This window comes from Cucumis melo, chromosome 4 (assembly GCF_025177605.1).
Source record: "Cucumis melo cultivar AY chromosome 4, USDA_Cmelo_AY_1.0, whole genome shotgun sequence".
Lineage (NCBI taxonomy): Eukaryota > Viridiplantae > Streptophyta > Magnoliopsida > Cucurbitales > Cucurbitaceae > Cucumis > Cucumis melo.
Genome location: NC_066860.1, coordinates 32412025 through 32436415, shown reverse-complemented (window position 1 = coordinate 32436415; position 24391 = coordinate 32412025). Strand labels below are relative to the sequence as shown.

At 34.0% G+C, this 24391-nt stretch overlaps 5 protein-coding genes across 5 annotated transcripts; 3 read left to right on the top strand and 2 right to left on the bottom strand.

Moving 5' to 3' along the window:
* The first annotated feature begins 1843 nt into the window (after positions 1–1843).
* LOC103486607 (protein BIC1) lies at positions 1844–2896 on the top strand. Its single transcript, XM_008444618.3, has one exon. The coding sequence runs from the start codon at positions 2261–2263 to the stop codon at positions 2714–2716; it is 456 nt and encodes a 151-aa protein (XP_008442840.2). The 5' UTR covers positions 1844–2260; the 3' UTR covers positions 2717–2896.
* Positions 2897–5043: 2147 nt separating this feature from the next.
* Positions 5044–9648, bottom strand: LOC103486606 (protein CIA1). The gene is made up of 10 exons (XM_008444617.2): positions 9232–9648; positions 8774–8920; positions 8406–8624; positions 8228–8292; positions 8043–8108; positions 7814–7885; positions 6985–7047; positions 6302–6371; positions 5904–5987; positions 5044–5257 (listed from the first exon to the last, which is right to left on the bottom strand). The coding sequence occupies exons 1-10, from the start codon at positions 9424–9426 to the stop codon at positions 5186–5188; spliced, it is 1053 nt and encodes a 350-aa protein (XP_008442839.1). The 5' UTR covers positions 9427–9648; the 3' UTR covers positions 5044–5185.
* Positions 9649–10520: 872 nt separating this feature from the next.
* Positions 10521–13141, top strand: LOC103486605 (cytochrome b-c1 complex subunit 9). The gene is made up of 3 exons (XM_008444616.3): positions 10521–10925; positions 11726–11773; positions 12841–13141. Exons 1-3 carry the CDS (start codon positions 10806–10808, stop codon positions 12889–12891), a joined length of 219 nt encoding a protein of 72 aa, XP_008442838.1. The 5' UTR covers positions 10521–10805; the 3' UTR covers positions 12892–13141.
* Positions 13142–14927: 1786 nt separating this feature from the next.
* On the top strand, positions 14928–15848 carry LOC103486610 (glucosamine 6-phosphate N-acetyltransferase). The gene is made up of 2 exons (XM_008444619.3): positions 14928–15134; positions 15265–15848. Exon 2 carries the CDS (start codon positions 15270–15272, stop codon positions 15741–15743), a length of 474 nt encoding a protein of 157 aa, XP_008442841.2. The 5' UTR covers positions 14928–15134; positions 15265–15269; the 3' UTR covers positions 15744–15848.
* Positions 15849–17034: 1186 nt separating this feature from the next.
* On the bottom strand, positions 17035–23762 carry LOC103486612 (uncharacterized protein At5g03900, chloroplastic). Its single transcript, XM_008444620.3, has 14 exons — positions 23222–23762; positions 22905–23012; positions 22710–22810; positions 22517–22597; positions 22350–22422; positions 22193–22258; positions 21530–21613; positions 21289–21354; positions 20459–20601; positions 20292–20378; positions 20149–20212; positions 19914–20057; positions 18761–18916; positions 17035–17371 (listed from the first exon to the last, which is right to left on the bottom strand). Exons 1-13 carry the CDS (start codon positions 23609–23611, stop codon positions 18773–18775), a joined length of 1551 nt encoding a protein of 516 aa, XP_008442842.2. The 5' UTR covers positions 23612–23762; the 3' UTR covers positions 17035–17371; positions 18761–18772.
* Between the last annotated feature and the right edge of the window lie 629 nt (positions 23763–24391).

Below are 24391 nucleotides of genomic sequence, written 5' to 3'. Positions count from 1 at the left end.
GAAAAGAAGGTGAAGAGTAAAAACTATGGGGTTTTGTTTTGAAGTGGAAATGGGGAATTGGGGAAATGGCAAAAAATGGTAACTCGCACTCATAAGTGGGTGAAGCGTCTCTTCATAGGGGTCGTTAGTGGTTGTCTTTCATTTGCGTGCGTGTGAGACACATGTCGGTGTCCTGTCCTCAACCCCTCATCCATCCCATCATACTCTCTCTCTCTTTAGCTTTCTTAATTTTACTTTCCCACTTGTACTTCCCTCGAAACTTCTTTTCACTCTTTTTTTATTTTTTTTTTACCCAAAATAGTCCATTTTCTTCCATCATAATTCAACTTCTAACATATGGAATAATTCTTTTAGTTTAAAAAGTTTATCTGAGTAACCGATCAAAAAATACGAGTTAATGCTAATAATAAAGAGAGAAATGTAAGTTGATACAAATAACGAGAAGAAAACTATGCATAACTGAAAGATAATTATTACAGGAGTGAATAATTGAATTTTTTTTTATTCATCCAACTTAACTCGAGTTGAGTGGCAAACGTCTACAAAGTTAAAGATTCAATGGACCATTTTTTAAATTAATGTAAATAATTTTAACTTCAATAATAAATACGTTTAAACTTACACATTTAGATCAACAACTTTTTAAAGGTCTAAGAAACTCAATATTTCAATACGTTTATACTTTTCATACCTTATAACTATATCTTACTTTCCTAATCTAATTTTCACGTTTATTGGAAAAGTCAATCTTACAACTCTATACTCCACACACAAATTTATTAACTCAGACTTATCAACTCCACCAAGTGGCCCAAGTACCCTTTAAATGTCTAGGTCTCGTATGTTTGGTTAAATAATTAATTCATTGAAGAAGTTATAGTGTGTCATGTAATTTAAACCACTTGATGTATGTAACATAAGCTAAAAATTCTAGCTTTGTTAGACACCTAGTGATTTAGAAGAGGACGATCCCATACAATAATTTATCTAATCTAAATATTCATTGGTTAAAACATTTCTATCATTATATTTTGATTGAACAATGTTTGGACTGACAATTCTAACTTTGAAATGTCATATCCATTGTCCATGTTTGCTTGCTAAGTTTGTCCACCTAATATTTGTTGTTAGATATTGCCCTAAATTTACTCCTCCAATTTCACTCTCTCAACTTTTTTCAAGCTTGTCTAGGTTATTCTAAATCTTTTGAATGATAGAAAAACATATACTTTTTTCAAAATGGTGTCAACTATTTTGAAACTTCTTCCAAAACAAGGACTAAGATGTCAAGCTCACACCTCAAATCCATTTTTTATATTTCACTAATAGTCATCTACATGTTCAAATTATAGTCGATGAGTTAAGAGTGTCTGAATCGCATATTATTTTAGTTTGAATAGTAAACACTAAATACAATAACAAAAATGGGTTTGAAGTACTAACCACTGTAGTTAACTGTAGATTATTATAATAACAAACATCAATTATTATAATTGAAGCTCTAAACATAAAAGTTAACTATAATCACTCACTCAACTTGCTTGAAGTTATGGACCCAAACAAACCCTACTCCACTCGATCGAAGTTATGGACCCAAACAAACCCTATTCCACTCGCTCGAAGTTATTGACCCAAACAAACCCTAGAAAGGAGTACAAGCTCATTATACAGTAACACAATACCCTACCTCGATTCCGTCAATATGCTTTGAATCTACCCTTATTTACATCTAGAAAAAGAAAGAAAAAAAAAAGGAATAGTTTAAGAAAGGACAATGATAAGCAACATTTCTCCACCTCAAAAACCTTGGGAAAATATCTTTCTCAATCAAGTTCCCCAATCTCACAAGTAATACCCAACAAAGAAATTCCTATAATGAATGTATGATTTGAACACATGGCTTCACTCTCATTAACTATATCAACAATTTCATTGGCCAACACTCACCAAATCAACATCAGCCTCACAATCCTCCAAATTCCCCCAAATCTCATCCCTTCTTTACTTTAAACCTCTCCTTTTATTATATTATTATTTCATTTTCCCACAAATTCCCTATTTACCAATCAAAACCAAAACCACAAATTTTTCCCCAACTACAAATCCAACCTCTCTAATTTCTCCACTTGTACTCTTTCTTGCTGCTACTTCTTCTTCTTTTTCTTCTTCACTGTTCAAACCCCTTCCATGGCGGACGGAGCTGGAGTATTTTAGGGTTTGTTTTTCTTTATTCTTTTTTTCAAGCGAGTTCGTGCGGAAGATGGATGTTCATGTCACCGGTTCTTGTCTTCATCAATATTCTCTTCCTCCACCGCCATTTGAGGCTGTGGAAGCTCCGCCCCCTCAGAAAGAAGGAACCGAACAGGAACTTGACTCTCTGGTTACGAGTTTAGGTGGATGTCGCGACGGAGAAAAAGGGTCGGAATCGGATGTGCAGGAGGACGACGGAGCGGAAATGGAGGTCGCGGCCACGGTGTCGAAGAAGGAGGAGGAGGAAGGTGGACGGGAGAGGCTGAAGAGGCATCGGCGAGAGATGGCTGGTCGGGTCTGGATACCGGAGATATGGGGACAAGAGGAGCTTCTGAAGGATTGGATCGATTGCTCCGCCTTCGATGCTTGTTTATTTCCGACCGGAATCGGATCGGCGAGGGCGGCGCTGGTTGAAGAAAGACGGAGGGCCAACAATGGCGGACTCACGCTGGAGAACAGGTGCTGATTTTTTTTTTTTTTTTTTTTTTTACGGTGGGGTAAATTAATTGCAATAAAATGAAAAATGAAACAAAAAAGAAAAAGGAAATTCATTTCCCAAGCTCTGAATATTAATTTTTCCAATATGCGGGGGAGATGATTTTGAATGGAAAATTATCAAACAAAACTGAAATTCTTTTGTTTTGTCTATGGCTTCTCTCTTTCATTCGCCATTTGATTTTCCATTTCTTTTTTGTTAGTTAATACAATCATGAATTCTCCATGATATATCATTGTTAATTATTATCTCCAACAATAGAAAAAAAAAAATCTTAAAATTGTAAACCTATATAGTATATATGATGAGTACAATTTGTCCTCTTAAATACATGAATGCAACACTTGAAATTGATTTTTCTACGACGTTGACATACTACGAGAACAAATACATTCTTAAGAAGTATTGATACACCAATAATTACTTATTGATATACTTGAAATGCATATGAAATTGGTACCAATATATAATTGAATGACAATGTTATACTTTAAGTATATCATGTTGAAGGATGTATTTCGTATTTGATGTATCAACAAATATCATTAATGCATCTTTTTCTATCCAAATTTAATATTTGAGTTAATGCAACTAATTTAATTAATATATCATCAAGATCATATAGATAATTAAAAACATAAAATAACTATTGTGAGATCTAAAATCATACCATGAAAATTAAACTATTTCAGTGAAAATTCAAAATATAATAAAACAAAATTAAATACAACATTGCAAATGATAACATCTACCATTACACAACTTAAGTTGTGATATATTAGTTGTATTAATATAGGTTTTATTAGTTATACCAAATATAAAATAAAATAAATAAGGGCAAGTAAGAACTCAATGAAATACTTTGTGTAAATTATAGTTTTTCATTTTGGGTGTGGAACATAGATTGGGTTTTTCTATTAAAAAAATAATAATAAAAGATAGCAAATTGCAAAAATTACTCCTAAAAATGGTAGTTGAACCTCTAGACGATAAAATTGAAACCTTCAAATTTACATAATTATTACACTACTATTTAGTTTAGGTATGGCTCTTAAAATATTTGTTCTTAACAAAATAAATGGGTTGTTATTTAAAAATTATGATGGCAACTAAGAGTGCATACTTTATTTTTGGTTTAATTAAAAAATTACTTTAAAAGAATTGAATTGTTTAACGATTTTGATTTATTTTAAATAATTTTTATCAAAATATTTCAAAAAGATTGATTTTTTTAAAAACATATTTCTCTCGAGCTAATCTCTAATGTTAAGTATAGATAAGCTGATTAAAGTACTTACTGTTAATTAATAAATTATAGATGATAATTTTGAATCTGCATTCCATCTCCATATGTTATGAATTGGAAAGTAGCTTTCAATCCATTATAATAATTTTGAGACTTTTATGGGGGAAAATGCAGAAAAATGGAATTCGTTAATACTATAATAAATTTTTGTTAATTTTTTTACACATAAGAAAATATGGCATTTCATCTTATAAATATGTTATACAACATATTATAAATTATATTATATTACAAATTAATAAACCACACTGTGTTCAAAATAAATACGAATTCATAAACTAATTAATAAAGTTCGTATTCAGTCAAATATTTAGCAACTATAATTATTCAATAGTTTATATATATATATATATATTTTATACATTGTTTCATATAACTTAATTTTTGTTCGACCAAACACACATATATATGAATGGTAAGTGTCCATATGCATACATATATATGTATGTATATATAAATGTATGTATGTATGAAAAGAACCTCATTTTAAAAGTCTTATCAAGTGATTATGTAGTTAAAAGTAATTTTAAAATAATGGACAGTCTAAAATTCCTTAAAACCAATATATATTCCTTCCAGGCCATACATTTAAACAGAATCCAATGCTTTTAAAGGCTACTTTCATACCCTTCTTTAAAGTGATACATACAATTAAAATTGAATTTAAATTATCAAATTCTTGTTTGAGGTAATATCAAACATATCTAACTATGTAAAAATCATTCTCAAACATATAATTCACTTCCTACTTGCTATTTGAAATATTCTTCCATGAAAACCTAAAGAACATAACAGCAAACAATTAACTCTAGTGTGGTTAATAAAAACATTTATTTAAACATTTGAAAAGTCGATCCAATTCTTACTATGGTTTGGATTTGACATGTTTGAAAGATCATTCAGCAAAGTCAAACAAACTCTGCTTGGTCTCTTGGTTCATCATTCAACGGGTTAAAGATCTCATAAGTGAAGAGATAAAAGAATTGACGGATGCCCCAAAACATACGTAATTTTAAATTATGGGTACTTTACTAACTGGTTGAACATTATAATTCACATAATTTATGACACCTATTTGGTTATTAAATAAAAATACTATGGCACAAACATGATTTGAAAAGTCAATTTAGGAATTAGGAAATAGGAACCAGCTCCCATATTCTTATTGTACCATCATCGCTCGCTGAAGCAAGAAGTCCCTTCTCCTGTTAGAATAGAATTGAAATGTTAGATAGAAGAATACAGATCGGTATTTTAAAGTAAAGTGACGATCTACGAGAAAAATGTGTGAAATCTCACTGAACAATAATAGACCAGCTAAAAGACAAAAGTTAACACCCAAAGCAATGGGATTGTAAGTCCCAAGGCAAAGAAGCATGGATAAAGATACAACATGGCACAAACGCGTCAACATTGTCATTTTTAGCCACATACATGGCAATGGCACATTAATTAAAACAATCATTTCCAAAATTATATCTGACAAGCATCAAGTGTCCAAACGTCCAACACATGTTGGTTTTTACTTCCAACAGTTTTCCGTTGTTCTTATTTATTAATAAAGACTCAAACTAGCTCATGTGCATCTCAACTAATCTTATAGGACTATTGTTCTCTCTGCAACATTAGAAAATTTTTAGGATTTTATTGTCTTAGATAGGTAGTGTGTTAAAGGTAGTGGCCAATGGCCATTATCGAATTTGAGTCGAGAATGTGTATATCAAAACCAAATGTGATTGGTCAAAGTCCATACATGACCAAAGTTAAATTCCAGTCACGAGCTAATCACATAAATGCAGGTTAGTACTTAGTAGTAAACATTTTGCATTTTGAAATAAGAAAGAGCCTTACCCCTGGGCTCCATTGCACTGAATTTACATCCATGTTATGGGCCTTCTCCTTCTTAAATATCAATTGAAATGAAGACCTATCAATCTGCGATGAAAGGAAGAGTGGTCAATACTTTTCATTTAACTTGAAAGTTCCACTACATTTTCATATCTTAAAACTAAAATTATCTATAACCAACACTAACAAGAGAGTAGCTTGATGGTTAAGACATCTCCACTCCTTTAAATAAGTCGTAGATTCGAATCCCACAATCACCAACCCAATATTTGTTTTTCTATTAAAAAAAAGCATACTAAGACATATTTAACCAACAGTCCAACCATCACACTAATTTATACTGAACCGTGATAAAAAGTTTCCAAATGCTAATAATAAAAGGTGAGGCAGGTATCCAGTACCCCTTTCTCTTGATTCTCCACAAACAAACGGATAGCATCATCAGCTGCTCCACTAGCAATTATGCCATTCCTGTCACATTCACGTGCAATAATCATCAGTCTCATAGATGTATGGTTAGAAATTAGAATATAAGATGAAAAGGAAAGGCCACGAAGAACAGGTAATGAAAAAGCTACACAATTAAACCATAATATTTTTCCAATAAACTTTTAGGGTGATAATACAGTTTATTATTATGGAGTGAATTTCCTGCAGCAAATAAAGTTACATGCGATAAACTTTTCAATGAGCATAAAAATATTTGACCGTCAATGTTCAATGAGTTAATGAGCAAAAACACATTTGTTAAGACTTCCAATTGAAGATGATCTTTACAACCCTTTGGTTTTTCTTATACACGTGATGCCGCTGCTATGATATAAAGTACCTATGGCAGCGTTCTGAGTAAAAAAGCTACTCATCAACTGTGTTAATAGGATACATTGAAAAAATGAAATATTATCTTATTCAGGCTATTCAGATGCTCACAAAATGGAGAAGAAATTAAACCAAGCACTCTATCACTGTGACCAAATTTCTGCTAATTACTGGAGTAATTATCGTTAAACACAGTAGCACAAGAGGTACAAATCTTTTATAGACCTAAAATTAAAAGCTTACAGCAACAAAATAGTTAATTTACCTTGACCAATGAACAGAGAAAATTGTTCGATCATGATAACCAGAAAGAGTACAAGTATGCCTCCTAACAAAACCAGATAAAAGAACTACCCATCAGCAGGGTTAAGGAAAACAGACAACACAATATTTGGAGAGAAACAAGAACAAAAATAACGCCTCATTAAGTATGCATCTCACACTAAGCTAATCTGAAACATATATGGATAGATGCAACAAAGCCATGCGGCACAGTACAAGTCAGATGACACCTTAAGTAGAGGAACAAAAGAAACATTATCACTTTGTCCATGTATTTAGATGCATACAGAGTTTTCTCCTAAATGCAAGCATACACATTAAAACATTCATATGCATAAACATTTATATAAAACAGCAAACCATAGTAGCATAGATAGATTCAGTCAAAATAAACAAATTGAAAAAATCACACTGAAATATCTGTTGCTCTTGACACTAAATATTCTAACTTCAAGCCATGTAGGCATCAGCAAAGAGTACTATTAAATAAATAACACAGACACATAATTATTGGCAAGGTAAGAAATCAATAATTTTGTTGGAGAAGCAAAATCTTTAAGAAACAAGGATTCGTTTTTAACTCCTGTGACTACAAGGTATTAATCAACGGAGACCTTGACATTTAAATAAGCCAGGTATTTTATGAATTTTTCTTTCTTTTCAAGCCAATGCTCAAACTAGCCACCAGCCAAAGTACTAACAATAAATGGAAACATAAAACATGCACCAAAACTAATCAGATAAATAAATTTCATTAATCCAAAGCCAAATAACAATGATTACAATAATGATAAAGTTTTTATCTTCCTCACCATGGTGAATAGCCAGCCTCAGAATGCAAATTTGTCTCATCTGTTTCCCAAATTTTAAGGGTGAGATCATCACTGCAAAGTGCACCACAGTCAAATTAGATCCACCTAATGGAATAATTTTAAACTTGGCTTGACATAATTCCTTACTAACTTCCTATGAATTAAGAAATGAGGGAAAATGAATAATTTCCAGGAAAGTTTGAAGTTCTACTGCTCACAAACAGCCTACCTACAGGTGACCATTTTGTCTCCAGTTGCATTAAAAGAAAGGGCCCAAACTGTAGAAGAGTGACCACTGAGAAAAAAATTGGCATCATAATGAAGTTAAATCTAATTAAGCTGAAGTTATTGCCCGTGGCAATGAGGATGGATTTATAGAAAAAACCACGAGAGAAAAGTGAAATAGTTATCTACTTGTTAGATTCATCTAAAGTCTGAACACAATGCCAATCATCATTGTCATCATCACCTGCCCAAACCTGAAGTGGTTTCATCCTCATAAATTAATACCACCCATGCAAATCTGAAGAAATTTCCACAAGCAGATGTAAAAAAATAACTGAAATAACATTTAAGCCCGTCTTCGGAGTACCTTGACAGTGTTGTCATAGCTACATGAGAATAAAAGATCCATGGTTGGGTGCCATTGAACCATTTTTACATCTTGTGTGTGTCCTTGCAACACAGAAACACACTCATACTCATTTCCTGGCAATACTTCCCAAATCCAGACGGTTCTATCTCGACTGCATGTTGCAAGCAGAGAGCCAGATGCATTCCAAGCTACGCTTTTGATCTCATTCTCATGTCCCTAAAAGTCACCCAACAAGACAGTTTTCTTCAATGCAGTGAAGTTTGAATAAGACAAGGGAAATGAAACAGCAAATAGTCCTATCCTTATGGATAAAATCTTGCGATTAATATTGGTGTTTATATATAATACTTGATAGGCAATACTACCTCTAGAGTGGAAACACATTCATAATCACCCCCTATATTCTCCCAAATAGCGGTGGTGGCATCAAAGCTTGCAGTGGCCAATAATTTACCATTTGGTGACCAAGCGCATGACCTCACAGTTCTAGTATGTGTTTCTTCCAAAACTGCCTGCAAAGAACACTACATTAGCATTTCAGCTGCCAATGTCAAACACCTAAGATATGGATGAAGCAGCTCATAATCAAATGGAAAAATAAAATAAAGAAAACAAATTGCATCAAGCAAAAGGAACTTTTGTAAGATAAGAAACTTTCTCCGATGCATAGCTTCTTGTTTAGGTTAGTCATGTATCATAGTAAAACTACCAGCTCGACGAGCAATTTCCAATAAACTAAAATTATTACATTCACGTTAAAATCCAATAACACACGAGCTTTAATAACTATGCATTCAACAAAAATCGACAGAAGAAATAGAACCTTGCAATTCCACGAACCAGAGGAGGGACTTTCCTCCCAGATACGGACGGTTTTATCGCCGCTGCAGGAAGCAAAAACAAGTGGAATTCCTCCAACTCCGGTGGCCGGATTCCATGCTAGACTCCATACCCTATCAGTATGACCTTCAAGCTTGGCAGTCTCCTTGAGCTCAAATCGGCCATCCAAAAGCTCCATCGCAAGAATGGCCAAATCTCCGGAAAAAAAAGAACGGGAAAATTGTCAAGCCCTAGGACCGCAATAATTGAAGACTATGCCGCTCTACTGTAATGGTCGGCGAAGGGATCAGCACGCGCCGCCGCCGATTCTCTCCTCAACAAGTCGTCCGCTTATCAGAGATGTACGCATTAATGAACTAAGCCAATTACTTCACGGCTCTTTTGAATTAGAAATTGGAATTGTGTTTTTAAAAGGTGTAATTTTTATAGGTTTTAGACTTTAACAAAATATTTTTCAAATATAGGAAAATGATTGGATTTATTTTATCTTATTTATAGTAAAACGAGTGAATTTTATTTTATCTCTCTATCCAATTTACACAAGTCTATCTTAACTAAGTTACGTTATTTGGGGTAATTATCGATTTTTTTACAAAATTGATCCCGAACCGACCATAGTTAATATTAAAGTGTCTAACCGATTTCGACATCGATGAATCAAAGTTAGTTGGTCGGGTCAGTTTAACACTTAAAGATATTTTTTTTGAAATTTTATGATTCAAATCTTTCTGAGATCAATTTTTCGATCTATCATGATCGCCTCTAACATTATCTATAAATTTTGATATTTTATTCACTTAATCATAAAAATAAAAACTTGATGGAGAATTGTAAGTTTTTTTTTTTTTGTTTGCATCAAGGGTAAATATTTTATGTTTTTGTTATTATTAGTAAAAACGTTGAATTTATAATTTTAAATTAAATTCAAAACCATTACAAAATTATATTTTGACAAAGAAAATTATATAATTTCGTTTTCTATAATCTAAAATTTTACATCACATCCCACGCGTAAAAAGGGTTCGAGTATGCGAATTTAATGAAATAACCAAGTTATTAACAATTCATGATGCATGATCTCCTTTCCCTATGTCTCCTCTCAACTGTAATATGTTGAAATTGATTGATGTCATAAAATATTCTTTTAATGCTTTGAATTTTGTGAATCTACAATGAATCTAAAAATTATAGTTTTTATTAGAATTATGGGTTGGGTGTTTTTTCAATACAATATAAATAGGAAGATTCGAACTATAAGCTCGTTTTGGCACAAAAATTTGTGTTTCAATTCGATATAGACCCAAATATAGTATTAGAGTACAGTAGAGTAGTTCGGATTCTCCTCATTTATGTAAACCAAAACGGTTCGTTCAGCCGTTAACAGCTATTCGCCAAGTCCGACCGGTTTAAAGCGGTCGAGTTCCTTGCAGTTCGCTTTTGACGAATCAAGCAATTTCATTCCTCTGTTGTCTTTTCTCTCAAACAAAGGCGCGAGAAGTTTTTGCAAACCCTAACGCTTAGATCAGAAGAAGAACTCGCGAGAGACCCCAATCGACAATGAATTCAGCAGGTCGAAGGAGCGGGGGAGGCCTTCTCGAAGGTTTTTACAGAGTGATTATGCGCCGTAATTCTGTTTACGTCACATTCATCATCGCTGGTGCCTTTGTTGGAGAACGGGTAATGTTGTGGACCTCATATTTCATACTAGTTTATGTCTGTTAGGTTTTTCTCTTTTCTTTTTGGTGGGCTGTTGATTTTTTAATTTCGTTTTCCGCGATTGATCTGAAGATCTAGTTTTTGCAAATCACTTGATATTGATATTAAAATTCGTGGTTGCGTTTTTGCTGATTCATGGAAGAAAAAGTAAACGAAATAAGCTTATTTGTGTGTCCTTTAGAGAGTAGGTGGAACTGTATTGAAATTTATGGTTTATCTGCCCGAGGAGAATCATTAAAAGTAGAGGATTCATATGTTGTTTCATACTTTCATTTTTGTTCCAACGTATATTTTTTGGATTCATATATTTGTTTCTGGCATCAGTTAAAAAGTATGCGGTGTTCGACCGTATTGAATTTCGTTCATGATAGTATGCAAATTCTGAATTATGTAAAGTAACTTGGTAGACCTTTATGTATGCAAATTCTGAATTATGTAAAGTAACTTGGTAGACCTTTATGTATGCAAATTCTGAATTATGTAAAGTAACTTGGTAGACCTTTATGTATGGAAATGTGGAATTTGGCCATTATTTGGTCTGCTTGGCAGACGTTTTCAATCCTTGATCTAAATTTTACAGAATCATGATAGCGGAGGTGGTAAGCAGAGAAAAAGGAACTTAAGAACATAAGAATGTTTCTTTCCTTGTCCATGGACTGTTTTGCAATGGGCCTTGATATATTAAATTTTAGTAGCGGGCTTTTGAGTTGCACAACATATGTGTATTTGGTACCTTAACGCTTGGATTTCCATTGGTGCAGGCCGTGGATTATGGAGTTCAGAAGCTCTGGGAGTACAATAATGTCGGGGTATGGATCTTAGCCTCATATATTGCTTTACTTTCTTTGTCCATGTACACATTTCAAATCTATTGATGGGTTCTTACCTCGTAGACAATTGTTTTGGTTACAGTTGTGCTCTCCATTGATATTGATTATATGCTTAGTGTTTTATTCTGGATGTTTTTGCTTCCATTTTCTGTTGTCAGCTTCAAATTATTTATCAATTTCAGCTTCTGTGGTTGCTGTGTTGAATATCACGGCATTGTAATTAAAAGTAGAACTGTTGCATTTTCTTGATCTCCATTGGTTGTTGATTTACATTCCATCATCTAGGTTCTTTTTCTTTGTTTGCATGTGTGTTTGTGTGGAGGGGTTGGGGGCGGGGCCCGTGGGGGTGGCTGGGAGACCACCTCCCCCTAGGTAAAAGAATGAACTTCTATTCAAAAGGCGTTCATCAGTCAGTACCAATTGAAGTTTCTTGGGATAACTATAAACTATGCAGTTTGTCTGTTAAATCATGTCATGGTTCACTAAACAATTTGGCTTTAATCACTCAGTTCTGTCAATATTAAATAAGGATGGTCACTAAATTCATTTTCCAAGTTGGTCTAAATCCAAAGAGTCTTCGGTGAAGCCAGCATGAGCATCTCTATAAATTGAAGTATTATATTCTTGATCAAAAAGTCATAGATTTGAAGTCTCACCCCATGTGTCGAACTAAAAGGTAGGTCTTAAAGGGCTGCCAAAGTAGACGACATTTATGACTTTAATTCTTAGTTAAAAATGTTCTACTTCGCCAATGGGTAAAATGACAGAAAACGACAAATTGAGGGTGCTTAAAACTCTTTTTTGAAATTAGGGTTGAGGCAACTTATATGAATGTAAATTACAATCATTGCCGTTTTTAACGTATCTTGATGTTCTCCTCGAATTAAAAGACAATCTATATTAATCCTTATTCTACTATAATCCTGCTTTGGTAGAAATGTTTTACCTTCACCAAAATGCTACTAAACAATTCTTGTACTGAATTAATAACTTTCTTAATTCATCCCAACTTTATTCTGATATATGATGGTCTAATAATTATGCAGAAACGGTACGAGGACATTTCAGTTTTGGGGCAAAGACCAGTGGAAGAATGAATTTGTTAGCCACTTAAAAGCTACACAATCATGGATTCAAGAGGTAAAGAAACTGGCTGTCTTAGGATGGTAAATGAGAATGTATTTCCAATGGGAAAAACGTTCCTCTTTTTTTTCGGTCTGGAAAGTTTTTGTTTCTTCATGAGATTCTAATCGTATTTTATTTGATATAAGTTTGGAGTTACAAGCTTGTCTATTATATTTGATTGTTCATCAAGAATACAATAAAAGCAAAATGTTGAGAGTACTACTTAGAAAGTTACAAGGGTATCAGCATTCAGCAGTGAGCATAATGGTAAGTACTGTTGGTTATAATGTATATATAATTGAAAATAGAGAGCTTATATGGTTGAAATTTTTTTGGTAAATTTGTTGATTGTGGGAGGGAGGTAGACCTCATATCGTTATCAATTCAAGCAATAGCTCAATTGGCATAAATGTGTGGTATCAATCTTGGGGTCAAACCTTATATCCCCACAACGAAAAAGGTATTGTTAACGTAATATTTGCAAATATAATTTCAGTTTTGTAAAGGAAGAGGAAGGGCCTCGGATTTTTGTGACGAGTAGTGGGGTTGTTTAGTTAGTGAGAAGAAACTAGGGATGTGTTGATTATAAATAAAATTACAACTTATACAATTGGTTCGGTTTTTAAGTATAAAACAGACTAACAGAGAATCTGAGCCTTGACAAAATAAATCCTTGAACTGTTCTGATAAAAGGTTTTTAACTTAATGTATTTGGTATTTGAAGTACATAGATCTCCTAAATTTGTAATTTGAAATTTTAGTAAAGAACAAAACAAAACAGAAAATGAATTCAATTTTATATTTAATTTTTTTAAGTGATGAACTCGTATATAATCTACAAGACGCAACAGTTTAAACTTTATGGATACACTTCAAAATGTGTTAAATCATACGCAAAAAATGAATCCAATTTTTTTTACTTGCTTTCTTTTTTAAAAAGCTTTGTTTGGACACAAATTTAAAAAGTTATAATGACGGGCAATTTTTAATTTAAGTATGTTTGTCCTTAGAATTAGAGAGAAGTAGAATGGATTATTTTAGCCCACTTCATAATCCTGGGATTATACCTAATTAATATTATCATAATACTTGTTCTCACTTCCGTTTCTCTTAAAGTATAAGGCAAAGCTAAAGTGGAAATTCCAATAGCAATAACCACATAAAGAAGCAACGTTGACAAAAATTGAAATAATAATCTGCACTATTATAATACATAGATTATTATAAGTTACTTCTCGTCCCAAATGCCCTCTTAAGAGTTTTCATCTTTGAAATTTGTTACAAAATGTTTATCTTCTAAATATTTATAAAACCAAGTATATAAGAATATTATTAAAAGATTGCAAATATAACAAAATCAACGTCGATAAGTTTAGTATGAATCTAGATCTGTATCTTCCTCAATTTTATACTCTGTACATAAAAATTAAAATATTACAAATACTAGAATTTAGTGGTAGAAATGTCTCCCAATAATAAGTGAAAGGGGTAGATTGGACCAAATCTCATGATCTACCTTATCTACCCAACTAAATTAATTATTCTAATTTTTTCCTCACCATTTAACCAAAAAAAAAAAAGTTGATTGATGAATTTTGTATAGAAACAAATATAATATTTAGTTTTTGTTTAAAAGAATAATAAAAAAAATTGTTCCTCCCTTATCTCGCTTGGTACATCAGAAATTAGAACATCTCTCAACAGTCACTCTCTGTTACAAATTCGCTCCTTTACAAAAACCTCCAACTTCCAAAGGGTTCGCTCTAATTTGTCTCATATCAACTAGAGGTGTTCAAAAAACACCCTAACCCGACCAACCCGGACTACCCAACCCAAATCATAAGGGTTGGGTTAAATTATGTTTTGGGTGGATTGGCTTAAAAAATTGAAAAAAAAAAAAAAGGATGGGCCGGGTTGCCGGGTTGGGAAATTAAGGGCCGGGTTGACCCCACCCAACCCGGTTTAGGGGTATATATATATATTAAAAAGAAAAAAACTAAATTAACATTTCCATTTCCATTTCAGCGTTCCATTTCGTTTCGCCCCATCCCCTTTAGCTTCGACAGTTCGACGTTCACATTTCCTAATCCCTTCGGCCATAAGATTCCGGCGACCTTTACACTCCGGCGGCCTTTGCACATTTAGATCGTAAGTTCGACGGCACGACACATTTGCAGATCTTAAGATCATTCATCTCTGTTTAGGATTTTTCGAGGTTTGGTTTCGATTTCTAATTCTTTTTATGTTTGGAATTTTTTGAATTTATTCGCTTACAATCTCTATTCTTTTCCTCAATCTATCAACAAAACACTACCCCTAATCTGTCTCTCTTCTCAATCTCTCAGCCACAATGCAGAGCTTGAACTCATCAAGTGAAGAACGCAGATTAGAAGTTCGAAAATTAGAGATCTCCGACAAGAACAAAGGTTTCATTGAGCTATTGCAGCAACTAACCGTTTGTGATTCAGTGTCCGACAAGGATTTCGAAGACAGGTTTCAGGAATTGAGCGCCCTTGGAAACGACCATATTATTTGTGTCATAGAGGACGATCGATCGGGGAAGATCATCGCCACTGGAAGCGTTTTCATTGAGAAGAAATTCATAAGAAACTGTGGGAAAGTAGGGCATATCGAAGACGTAGTGGTGGATTCGAGTGCTCGAGGGATGCAATTGGGGAAGATAATCGTAGGGTTTCTTACGAATCATGCTCGCGAAATGGGATGCTATAAGGTAATTCTTGATTGCAGTGTTGAGAATCAAGGATTCTACGAGAAATGTGGGTTCAAACATAAGGCGATTCAAATGGCGAAATACTTCAATTGAAGTAGAACTCATGCCAATAATTGGGTTTCGATTTCGACTATGGAATTGTAAGTGGATTTGTCTTTTGCTTTCATGAATTTCTTCAAACTCAAATTATTTGGGTCATCGTTAGCTCTCACTCTCACTTTCTTCAAAAAAAGATATTCAATATTCTGTGGATTGGGAAATCTTGACAACATTTTGTTGTCTACGGAAATACTGATGTGAAAATGTTATAATTTTACGATAATGTTTAGGTGAAAATATAAATGAAATGTCTACGTCAATGAATTGGTTGAATAAAAAATTATTTAACTCAATAAATCAACCTTTTATATTTTTAAACCAGTGAGGCTTAGTAGAAAAATAAATTGGGTTAAATTACTTGGATTGAAAATTGATTAATCTATTGTGTGTAAATTTAATGTTATGTTTAACTAAACCATTTTTAGTAATCTATAAATTTTAAAATTTTTGGAAGTTCAATAATACTGCTTATCTGAGTGAGTTTTACGGGCCGACTGGACCAGAAGCTTCTCAAGCTCAAGCATTTACTTTTCTAGTTAGAGACCAACGTCTTGGAGCTAACGTTGGATCCGCTCAAGGACCTACTGGTTTAGGTAAATATCTAATGCGTTCTCCGACCGGAGAAGTCATTTTTGGAGAGAAACTATGCGTTTTTGGGATCTGCGTGCTCCTTGGTAAGGGGTCCTAATGGTTTGGACTTTAGTAGTCTAAAAAAAGACATCCAACCTTGGCAAGAACGACGTTTCGCGGAATATATGACTCATGCTCCTTTAGGTTCTTTAAATTTCGTGGGGGCGTAGAAGTTCGAATAACAAATAGTTAGAATAAAAGATAATTATAATGGGTGATAATTTTAAAAATAATAATAAATTATATAACAATATCTTTAAAACTACGAATGTTTGGGTGAACTATTTTGCTAAATTTACGATGTGTATATTAATAATTTAAATCTAATCATTATATTTGCGATTATTTTTAATTAGAGTACAAACAATAGTGAAATTTTAAGTAAAAATCGAATACTTGTGGAAACTATAAATTAAAAAAAAAAAAATCATTTATTTCTTTGAAAATGTATGGTTTAAGTAAAAGGAATAGAGCAAGATCCTAGTTTTCTTAATCTCAAAATGCTGTGGTTAGATGAGTTATCCTATGAAATTAGTTAAAGTATTACGAACAGGAATACTTCGACTAATTTCATAACACTTTAACTAATTTCAAGTCAAGCTAAATATTTGCAAATATAAATGAATAAATAAGATGCTTAGAAGTGGCCCAAACAGGATGCGAATTGTTCTGTGTTATATTTTCAAATTGGTTATTTTAATTTTACAGTGCTAAAATGGAAAGAGAAATCAAATCCCCAGTTCCCCCAACCTGCCCCCATCAAATTTTTATACAGTAATTAACAATCAAGCAGTCTAATCCTATATAACAAAAAAAGCTCTGTTATGAAGCAGAATCACAATCTTCACCACTTTCTCAAACAGAGAATCCATTTCACCAAATAAATTGGAAACCAGCCCCATATCCGGGCTAATCAACAGCTTGGTGAAATCCCAACCCAACAACAACTACGTATCCGTGGGAGACACTGTCAAGACCTTGAAATCACAGAACTGCATCAAAGAAATAAACTAATTACGATTTGAAACATGTGACGATCAATAGAGTTAACAACTCGATCATATAGCTTAAATTATGCTCAAATAGTTATGGTAAATACTATCAATTAAGAGGTAAGATGTTCAAATTTTCCACTATAACTCTAACTAATATTGTTGGACTAAAAGAGGACAAGAAAAGGTTCACTGAGGCTGTGGCAAGAAAACAAGAGGGGAGGAATATTTTAGGTATCCATGCCCCTTAACCTGTGCAGAAAATAGCCAAACAAACACAAATCAGAGACCCCAATATCTCAGGAACACTATTATATTGAGCGTTTTTCAATGGACAGTGAGTTATGACTCCAAAATTGAAACAAGGGGACTTCAAGCTTGCTGAGAAATTGAAACGAGGGAATTTCAAGAACATGGTGAAGCAAAAATCCTTTGGTCTATTGAGGTCTTTCGCCTTCTTTGGAGGCTATGGTTTTAAAGAAACTTGAGAATCTTTCGTGCCCAAGAACTAATATAGGATGTTTCTTTTGGGGATCCTGTTACTTCTAAATTCTTTTGTAATTATAGCCAATCTAACTCATATTAAGCATATCTCATCTACCCTCTTTTGTATCTTTCTTTTGATGATGAAAGTTAAGTTTCTAATAAAATAAGAAAAAAGAAAAAAAAAAAAAAGTTAGAAACAAGGGAATTTTGAAACAGAGGTTACCCCAGAAATCTGAGAGAGCTGGTCCTTCCCTCTCTAGACTCGCAAGTCTACACAAAATACCTGCCTACTCCAAACTCCCTAAAATCCTTACAAAACCTCTCCCCTCTATTGACCGTATACAACCACGCATGATACACTGAGCCCCCCCCACACTAACCGTCTTTTCAGCCACTTCCCAATTAGCCACTCCTTCAGTAGGCATTTACAATTAGATGTCTCACATACTAGTAGTTCCTAGACTATTCGAGAGCTTGGAGGCTTCAGACTTGACCTAATTTAGTACTCTACTCTCTTGACTCGTACCATCTATTTTGAAATATAGAAGAGACTGACCAGTTACAATGACTAACCAGTCTCTTCCTAGTGTAGGTTTACTTGTACTTGAAGTCAAGGAAACTTCTCTCCTTTCATTTTCGCCCCTCTTCTTTATAATTCTCTTGACGAAATTTCTTGCAAATAATTCACCAAACCTACCAGACTACCCTTGAGTGGTAAAATTATTGATGGAGAAAATTTTGCAGTCTATTAGCACTGCATTATGAAAATAATGTTACAGTGATATAAATTTCACCCTTAGGCTGATCACTCTAGTAAGTGCAAAAATACAGCAAATGTAGCTTCTTAAGCTCTCTGAAAATAGGTGAATGACAATCTAAAGTTTAAAGAGTGAGAAGCAATACCTTTCCAATTCTCTAATCTGACTTTTCTATCTCTCGAAACTTCCTTTCCCATTCTTGGAGCTCATAATTTTGCTCAATTAAATCTCGATCAGTACTATATACAATTCGATCTGGACTGATTACAGTTTTTTGGGCCATGTCTCGAGCACTGAGGAGCTGACCAGATTGCATTCAAAGAATTAGATTTCCTGGTGAAACAAGATCTAAAAGAAAACTGAATGCTGAAACAATTAAGATGCAGGACTTGCAGAGACTCCAACAAGAGTAAATAGAATTGATGTGTGAAGAAAGGAAAGGATAATAACAAAATAACTTTGTAGCCATAGTGAATCAATAGGCAGTTCTACAACTAATATTGATAACCAGTTCCACCCAAGAAATGTGAAATAGACATCATTAGAGTGCTAAAGGGATGCTAAAAAAACAGAGCACAGGTGAGGAAAAAGAAAAACAAAATAGGGCTTTGTTTAGATAGTATTTTTTCTGCTCTTTTCTTTGGTTTGGAGGATTAAGGTCCTAGAAAGGTCAGGTTCTGTTCTTGGGAGGTTCTTCACGACCGCCTCAATACGTAGGATAGGTTGTCCAGGATTTCTCCTTCGTTAACTGGTCCTTTTTTTTGTATTCTGCACCGGAAGGCGGAGAAAAACTTGGATCACCTTCTTTGGCATTGTGAGCTGGCGAGTCACATTTAGGATGATTTTCTTGAGACTTTTGGCTTGTCGTATGCTCTTCATATAGATGTTAGAGGGATATCCGAGGAGTTCCTCCTCAATTTGCCTTGTGGGGAAAGAGGCCGGTTTCTTTGGCGTGCTTGTGTTTGAGCCATTTTGTGGGATGAGAGGAATAGGAGGGTGTTTAAGGGAGTTGAAAGGGAGAGTGCGGAGATTTGGTCGGTTATTCGGTATCTTATTTTTCTTTGGACTTCAATTTCGAAGACTTTTTGTTATTATCCCCTTGACATGATTTTGTATAGCCCCCCTTCCAGGGTCACCTGTTTTTTGTGTGCCCGTGTATTTTTTCGTTTCTTCTCAATGAAAGCAATAAAAAATATACATAGTATTTTTTCCGTAAAACTGGCACCAATCTACTAAAACAAATGAATCTATAGAGGAGCAAATTTCTTTTCATGATCTGAAATCTATAGACTAGTTACCTTCCGTCTGAGGGTCATGTCCGGCAGTTCAAGGGCTTGAGCACGCTTTTGCCTTGCTTCGTTTCGTTTTCCTATTTCAGCATTCCTCTTCTGGATAATGAACCACCGTACCAATGGAATTGTGAAGAAAGAACCAGCATATATCTGCAAATTTCTTTTCATGATTATGAAAAATACACACTATGGACTAAATTAAATCATGGGACAATCTTATGATAAGAAGTATTCAAATAACCTGCAGTAGAGGAAATATATCTGAGACAAATTTAATAAGGCCACTTGGCTTAACAGCAACATCCCTTCAAAAATAGAATTGGGGGAAAATTATTAGATTTTGTCAGAAACCACAACAAAACAATCCAGTCCAAGCATCCATACTTCAACATGGCTCCGAGGACTATTACACCAAAAAGATTAAGCCCACCCAATCCAATGGCCATTGCTCTCTCTGAATTACTTGTTTTACTGCAGACAAAAAATTTCCAGACCATTAGTTAAATTTAAATTATACTCCCAAACAACATAAAGGACCTTAACCATGGTACCTAAAGACCCATTTCTTCTCTTTGAAAAATTTTTCAATCCCTCCAACCCAGTCGGCCCATTTTCTACCCACGTACTCCTTCCTTCCACTCCGCTGAGAAGAAGCTGTGCGCTGAAGGGAGGGAAATCGATATAGAATATTTCCCTATAAATAAAGAACTTTGGGTGAATAAGCAAAGTTTTGTTTATAGAAGAAGGTTAGAGCCACATACCAACAAACAAAGTGACGAAGAGGATAAACAATCCTTTAGAGAAAAAGATGCAACTTATGGAAGTTTTCTCGTCTGGAAAATTACAAGTCATAAAAAATACCAAAATCTAAAGATTTCACATAGTTATACAAACAACAAGAATAAATTCTATCCATAACATGCAAAAAATCCTTTTGTTTTCACAATTTTGCTCATCTTATCTAGCCAAAAGACCCGAAGTTGAGATGGCATATTGCATGCTTCCAACAAATCATTTTCTTTTACCGGCAACTACTCTCCGAAAATATCCTATCAAATAATAAAATTCAATCCAAAATTAATAGCTTAAGCTTTTAGTGTAATTATAATTAAACATACAATTAGGACGGGAGATCTAAACTGACATCATGTAATGTTATTTCATAGTCCAATTCAATAAAACAGAAACATGAGAAAAAACACTCTACAAATGGAGTTTGTACTCTAAAACCATATCATTATTCATTCCATAGCTTTTAATAAGCATAATACTTCAGGCCTCAACCTAGCAACAGACTTGTGTTCATATATTATTGGCATCATGTATGGGTAAATTGGGCTGATTGGATTTATTCAAGCATTTCATACCTCGTTAAACATACCTCTTCGTCAATTTCAGGTTGGCCATCAAAACGTAAAAGAACTGGTAAAATGTATGATTCATCATCCTGCAATCATCAAAAGAATGAAACAAAGTCAAATAGAAAACTAAGATTTGAATTACACTTAAATATGAGGTGATTCCACCTATTAAATAGCAGTTGAGCAATAATGATTGGCAAAAAGACATCAATTATTTTCCTTTGGTACCTGAAGTCCTATCAGTTTCAGTTTGGAACTTACCGTGTTCCTCTCTGACACATCCAGATATGGTGCAAGTTCTTCAGCAGTTACAACACCACCATTGGAGCTGATGTACTGCCCAATCTACAAATTGGCTCAAAATGTTAGCTCATGTCAATAGTTACATATACACGTCTACAAACTGCTCATAGAAAACAATTAAAACCAACTTCCTGAAACAGAAAAGTAGACACAGGGGAATAAAAGGAAAAAAAACCAAGATTGATTTGATGCCAAAATAGTCTCTCCTCAACTGGATATAAGCATAACAAAGTAGGGGAAATGGTTGCAACCAGCTTACTACCTTTTTCTTAGTTCCTTTATCCTTGATATAAAGTGTCACTACAAACTCTTTCTAACAAACAGAAAGACCTTGAACATACCTTCATAACAGAACAGAAAAGTTGTTCGAGGAAGCAAAACTCTTGTTGAAATAAAAAAAGAGAAAGGTCATCCGAGAGTGGAAAAAGTTAAAAACAAGGAAAGCATATAAAAACTGAAAACAACTTTGAGTTGTATGCATAACTTCAAAACACGCAAGTTTGTTAATAACTAAAAAACTAGAATTGTGTTAAATTTCATAAGGAAAAATATTCACAAAACAAAAATGGAAAATAAAATATTGAAAGTAACGGACCACTGAACACAGTCCTCGAATATTACCAACTTCCATCTCTCTTCTTCAATTCCTTGATTTGGATCACCGTCGCCAAAAACAAATGAGAAAATCTAGAAGAAGACCGTTGCAAAGTTAGGTTTTAAATCTGACCTAGAGTAGTACAGGATGATAATATAAACTAAAAATCATTTAATCACATACAGATTCAATGAAGTTCATCTTATTATCTTCTGTTTGTAGTCGGCGTCTCCTATAGTAGTATGGATCCCAGTACCTTACATGATGCAAACAGGAGGGAATGACAACCAAAACTCCTCTACAAATAAGGCTTCCAATTCGTGAAATATATATGTGCATACATATATTACCAGAAAAGATCAGTTGGACTGAAATAGAACGTGAATCCTGAATCATATGATCTGCTGCGTCTTCCACGATTATCCTCTTCACTGTATCATTAAACTTGAATCAATATGTAGTTTGAAGTTTCCTTGAACCAGCACTCCGTATTGTATGATCAATATTACAATAGTAATTCGCTTGTAAAAAGAGAGTAAGAACCTTCTGCTTGAAATTAGAGCAATAATTGTAGTATATACAAGAACGATTGAAGCAATTAGAGCCGTTCCAAATGAAACCCTAACAAGATATTCAGCAGCGGCCTGAAATTTGAGTTAAAACCGCCATTACAACACACACTAATTGTTTACTGAGACTAGAACTCGAGAGAGAAACTCAACGCTCCCAAGCTAATACCTTTGACTTCTCTATAAGAGGTTCAAACTTGATCCAAAACGATTTGGCTGCAAGCTTTGAACGATAATCTTTAGGGAAAACGTAGAGAACGTCGCCCTCATCAGAAACCTGTTAAGAACATCTTGAAAAATTTTGCAGTCACAAAATTAAGAACTTCAAAACCTACAACTTGCATTTACATTCTACAGATAGAACAAATCCAGTGTACCCTGATGGTATCCCCAGTAGAAGAAGAACAATTCTTGCGTATCCAATTCAATATTTTGTTTGGTGAACTACTAAATTTAAATGCAATTCAACGAGTTAATAATAAGTACCTCCAGAAAACCATCGGTATCAGCAGCTAGAGCTTGCAAAGCCTTCTGAGCTTCATTGAGCTTAAGTCCCGCCCTGCTCGCAACGTCTCCAATGGTTACTCTTCCTCCACACGCCTCCACAGCCTCCATCGTTCTCTTTCTCACGTCCGACGGCAATTTATCGCTCTCCACTACACTTCCAGGTCTAATATCGGAAGGAATGTCAATGCCCGCTCTTACAATCGGAACGAAACCCCTTGACCTGGATTCCGGCGGCGCAATCCGGGTCGGAAGGGCCGGAAAAGTAATGGGAGACGGCTTTACGCAAATTGAGGGTTTAAGGGTGATGAGAGGATGGAAATATAGGCGGGAACTCTGGGAAATGGCGAAACAGGTAGAGATTGACGCCATGATTAGCAGAAAGTTGACGAATTTGAATAGAAGCTTCAAGTTTTGGCCATGGAGATTGAAATATGTTCAGGCATTCAGCTGGTGACTGTATCTCTTGGGTGAGTGGCTCTGATTCGGAGTTGATCGGATTTGTATTTTTTTCTTTTCTTTCTTTTTTTACCCTTTTGTTCTCCAACTCGTATCTCTGAATTACACGCGGAAAAATATTAATGATAAATACAAACTTATCATGGTAAATACAAGGGATCAAAAAAATATTTCCATTCCAAAACAATTTCAAAAACATAAAAATTATACAATATATATATATATATACACGATTAATCACGCCATCAACCATGCCACAGCCCCGTCAACCACGCCCACGATGAAATAAATCGGATTTGGCTATTGTTTGGTGGTCTATTCAAATTTAAACGCTTAATTTGGTTACACTAGACTAACTAAATCTTTTTTTTAAATTATTGTTTATTTTTTTATACAGATTTATTTTTTATCATTTAAATTTAGCTATTTCAGTCTAAACAATTTATTTCAATATTCTTTATACACAATTTTTCAAGTTTATTTATACACTATATCCCTAATCTAAATGACTTAGAAATGAGCAAAAAATACAATTGAAAAAAATCGTAACTAAAAGAAGAAGAGAAAAAGAAAAAATACGAATCATATTTGGTAAACGACTTAACAAGAAGAAGAAAAAAAGCAAATCGTAGAAAAAGGAGGAAGGAAGAAAAATGATAGAAAAAAATTGCAAATGAGGGAAAGACAGGCAAA

Bases quoted from the DNA above. Each gene is read 5' to 3' on its own strand.
- LOC103486612 (XM_008444620.3), bottom strand. From the start codon at position 23,611: ATGGCGTCAATCTCTACCTGTTTCGCCATTTCCCAGAGTTCCCGCCTA. The intron at 22,259-22,349 runs GTATGTGATTAA...GTCTTCTTCTAG, and splicing joins AGATGAACTTCATTGAATCT to ATTTTCTCATTTGTTTTTGG. The intron at 21,614-22,192 runs GTAATATTCGAG...GCCAATTTGTAG, and splicing joins AAGAAGAGAGATGGAAGTTG to ATTGGGCAGTACATCAGCTC.
- LOC103486610 (XM_008444619.3), top strand. From the start codon at position 15,270: ATGCAGAGCTTGAACTCATCAAGTGAAGAACGCAGATTAGAAGTTCGA.
- LOC103486607 (XM_008444618.3), top strand. From the start codon at position 2,261: ATGGATGTTCATGTCACCGGTTCTTGTCTTCATCAATATTCTCTTCCT.
- LOC103486605 (XM_008444616.3), top strand. From the start codon at position 10,806: ATGAATTCAGCAGGTCGAAGGAGCGGGGGAGGCCTTCTCGAAGGTTTT. The intron at 10,926-11,725 runs GTAATGTTGTGG...CCATTGGTGCAG, and splicing joins GTGCCTTTGTTGGAGAACGG to GCCGTGGATTATGGAGTTCA. The intron at 11,774-12,840 runs GTATGGATCTTA...ATAATTATGCAG, and splicing joins GGGAGTACAATAATGTCGGG to AAACGGTACGAGGACATTTC.
- LOC103486606 (XM_008444617.2), bottom strand. From the start codon at position 9,426: ATGGAGCTTTTGGATGGCCGATTTGAGCTCAAGGAGACTGCCAAGCTT. The intron at 8,921-9,231 runs GTTCTATTTCTT...TGTTCTTTGCAG, and splicing joins CTGGTTCGTGGAATTGCAAG to GCAGTTTTGGAAGAAACACA. The intron at 5,988-6,301 runs GTACTGGATACC...CTTTCATCGCAG, and splicing joins TGGAGAATCAAGAGAAAGGG to ATTGATAGGTCTTCATTTCA.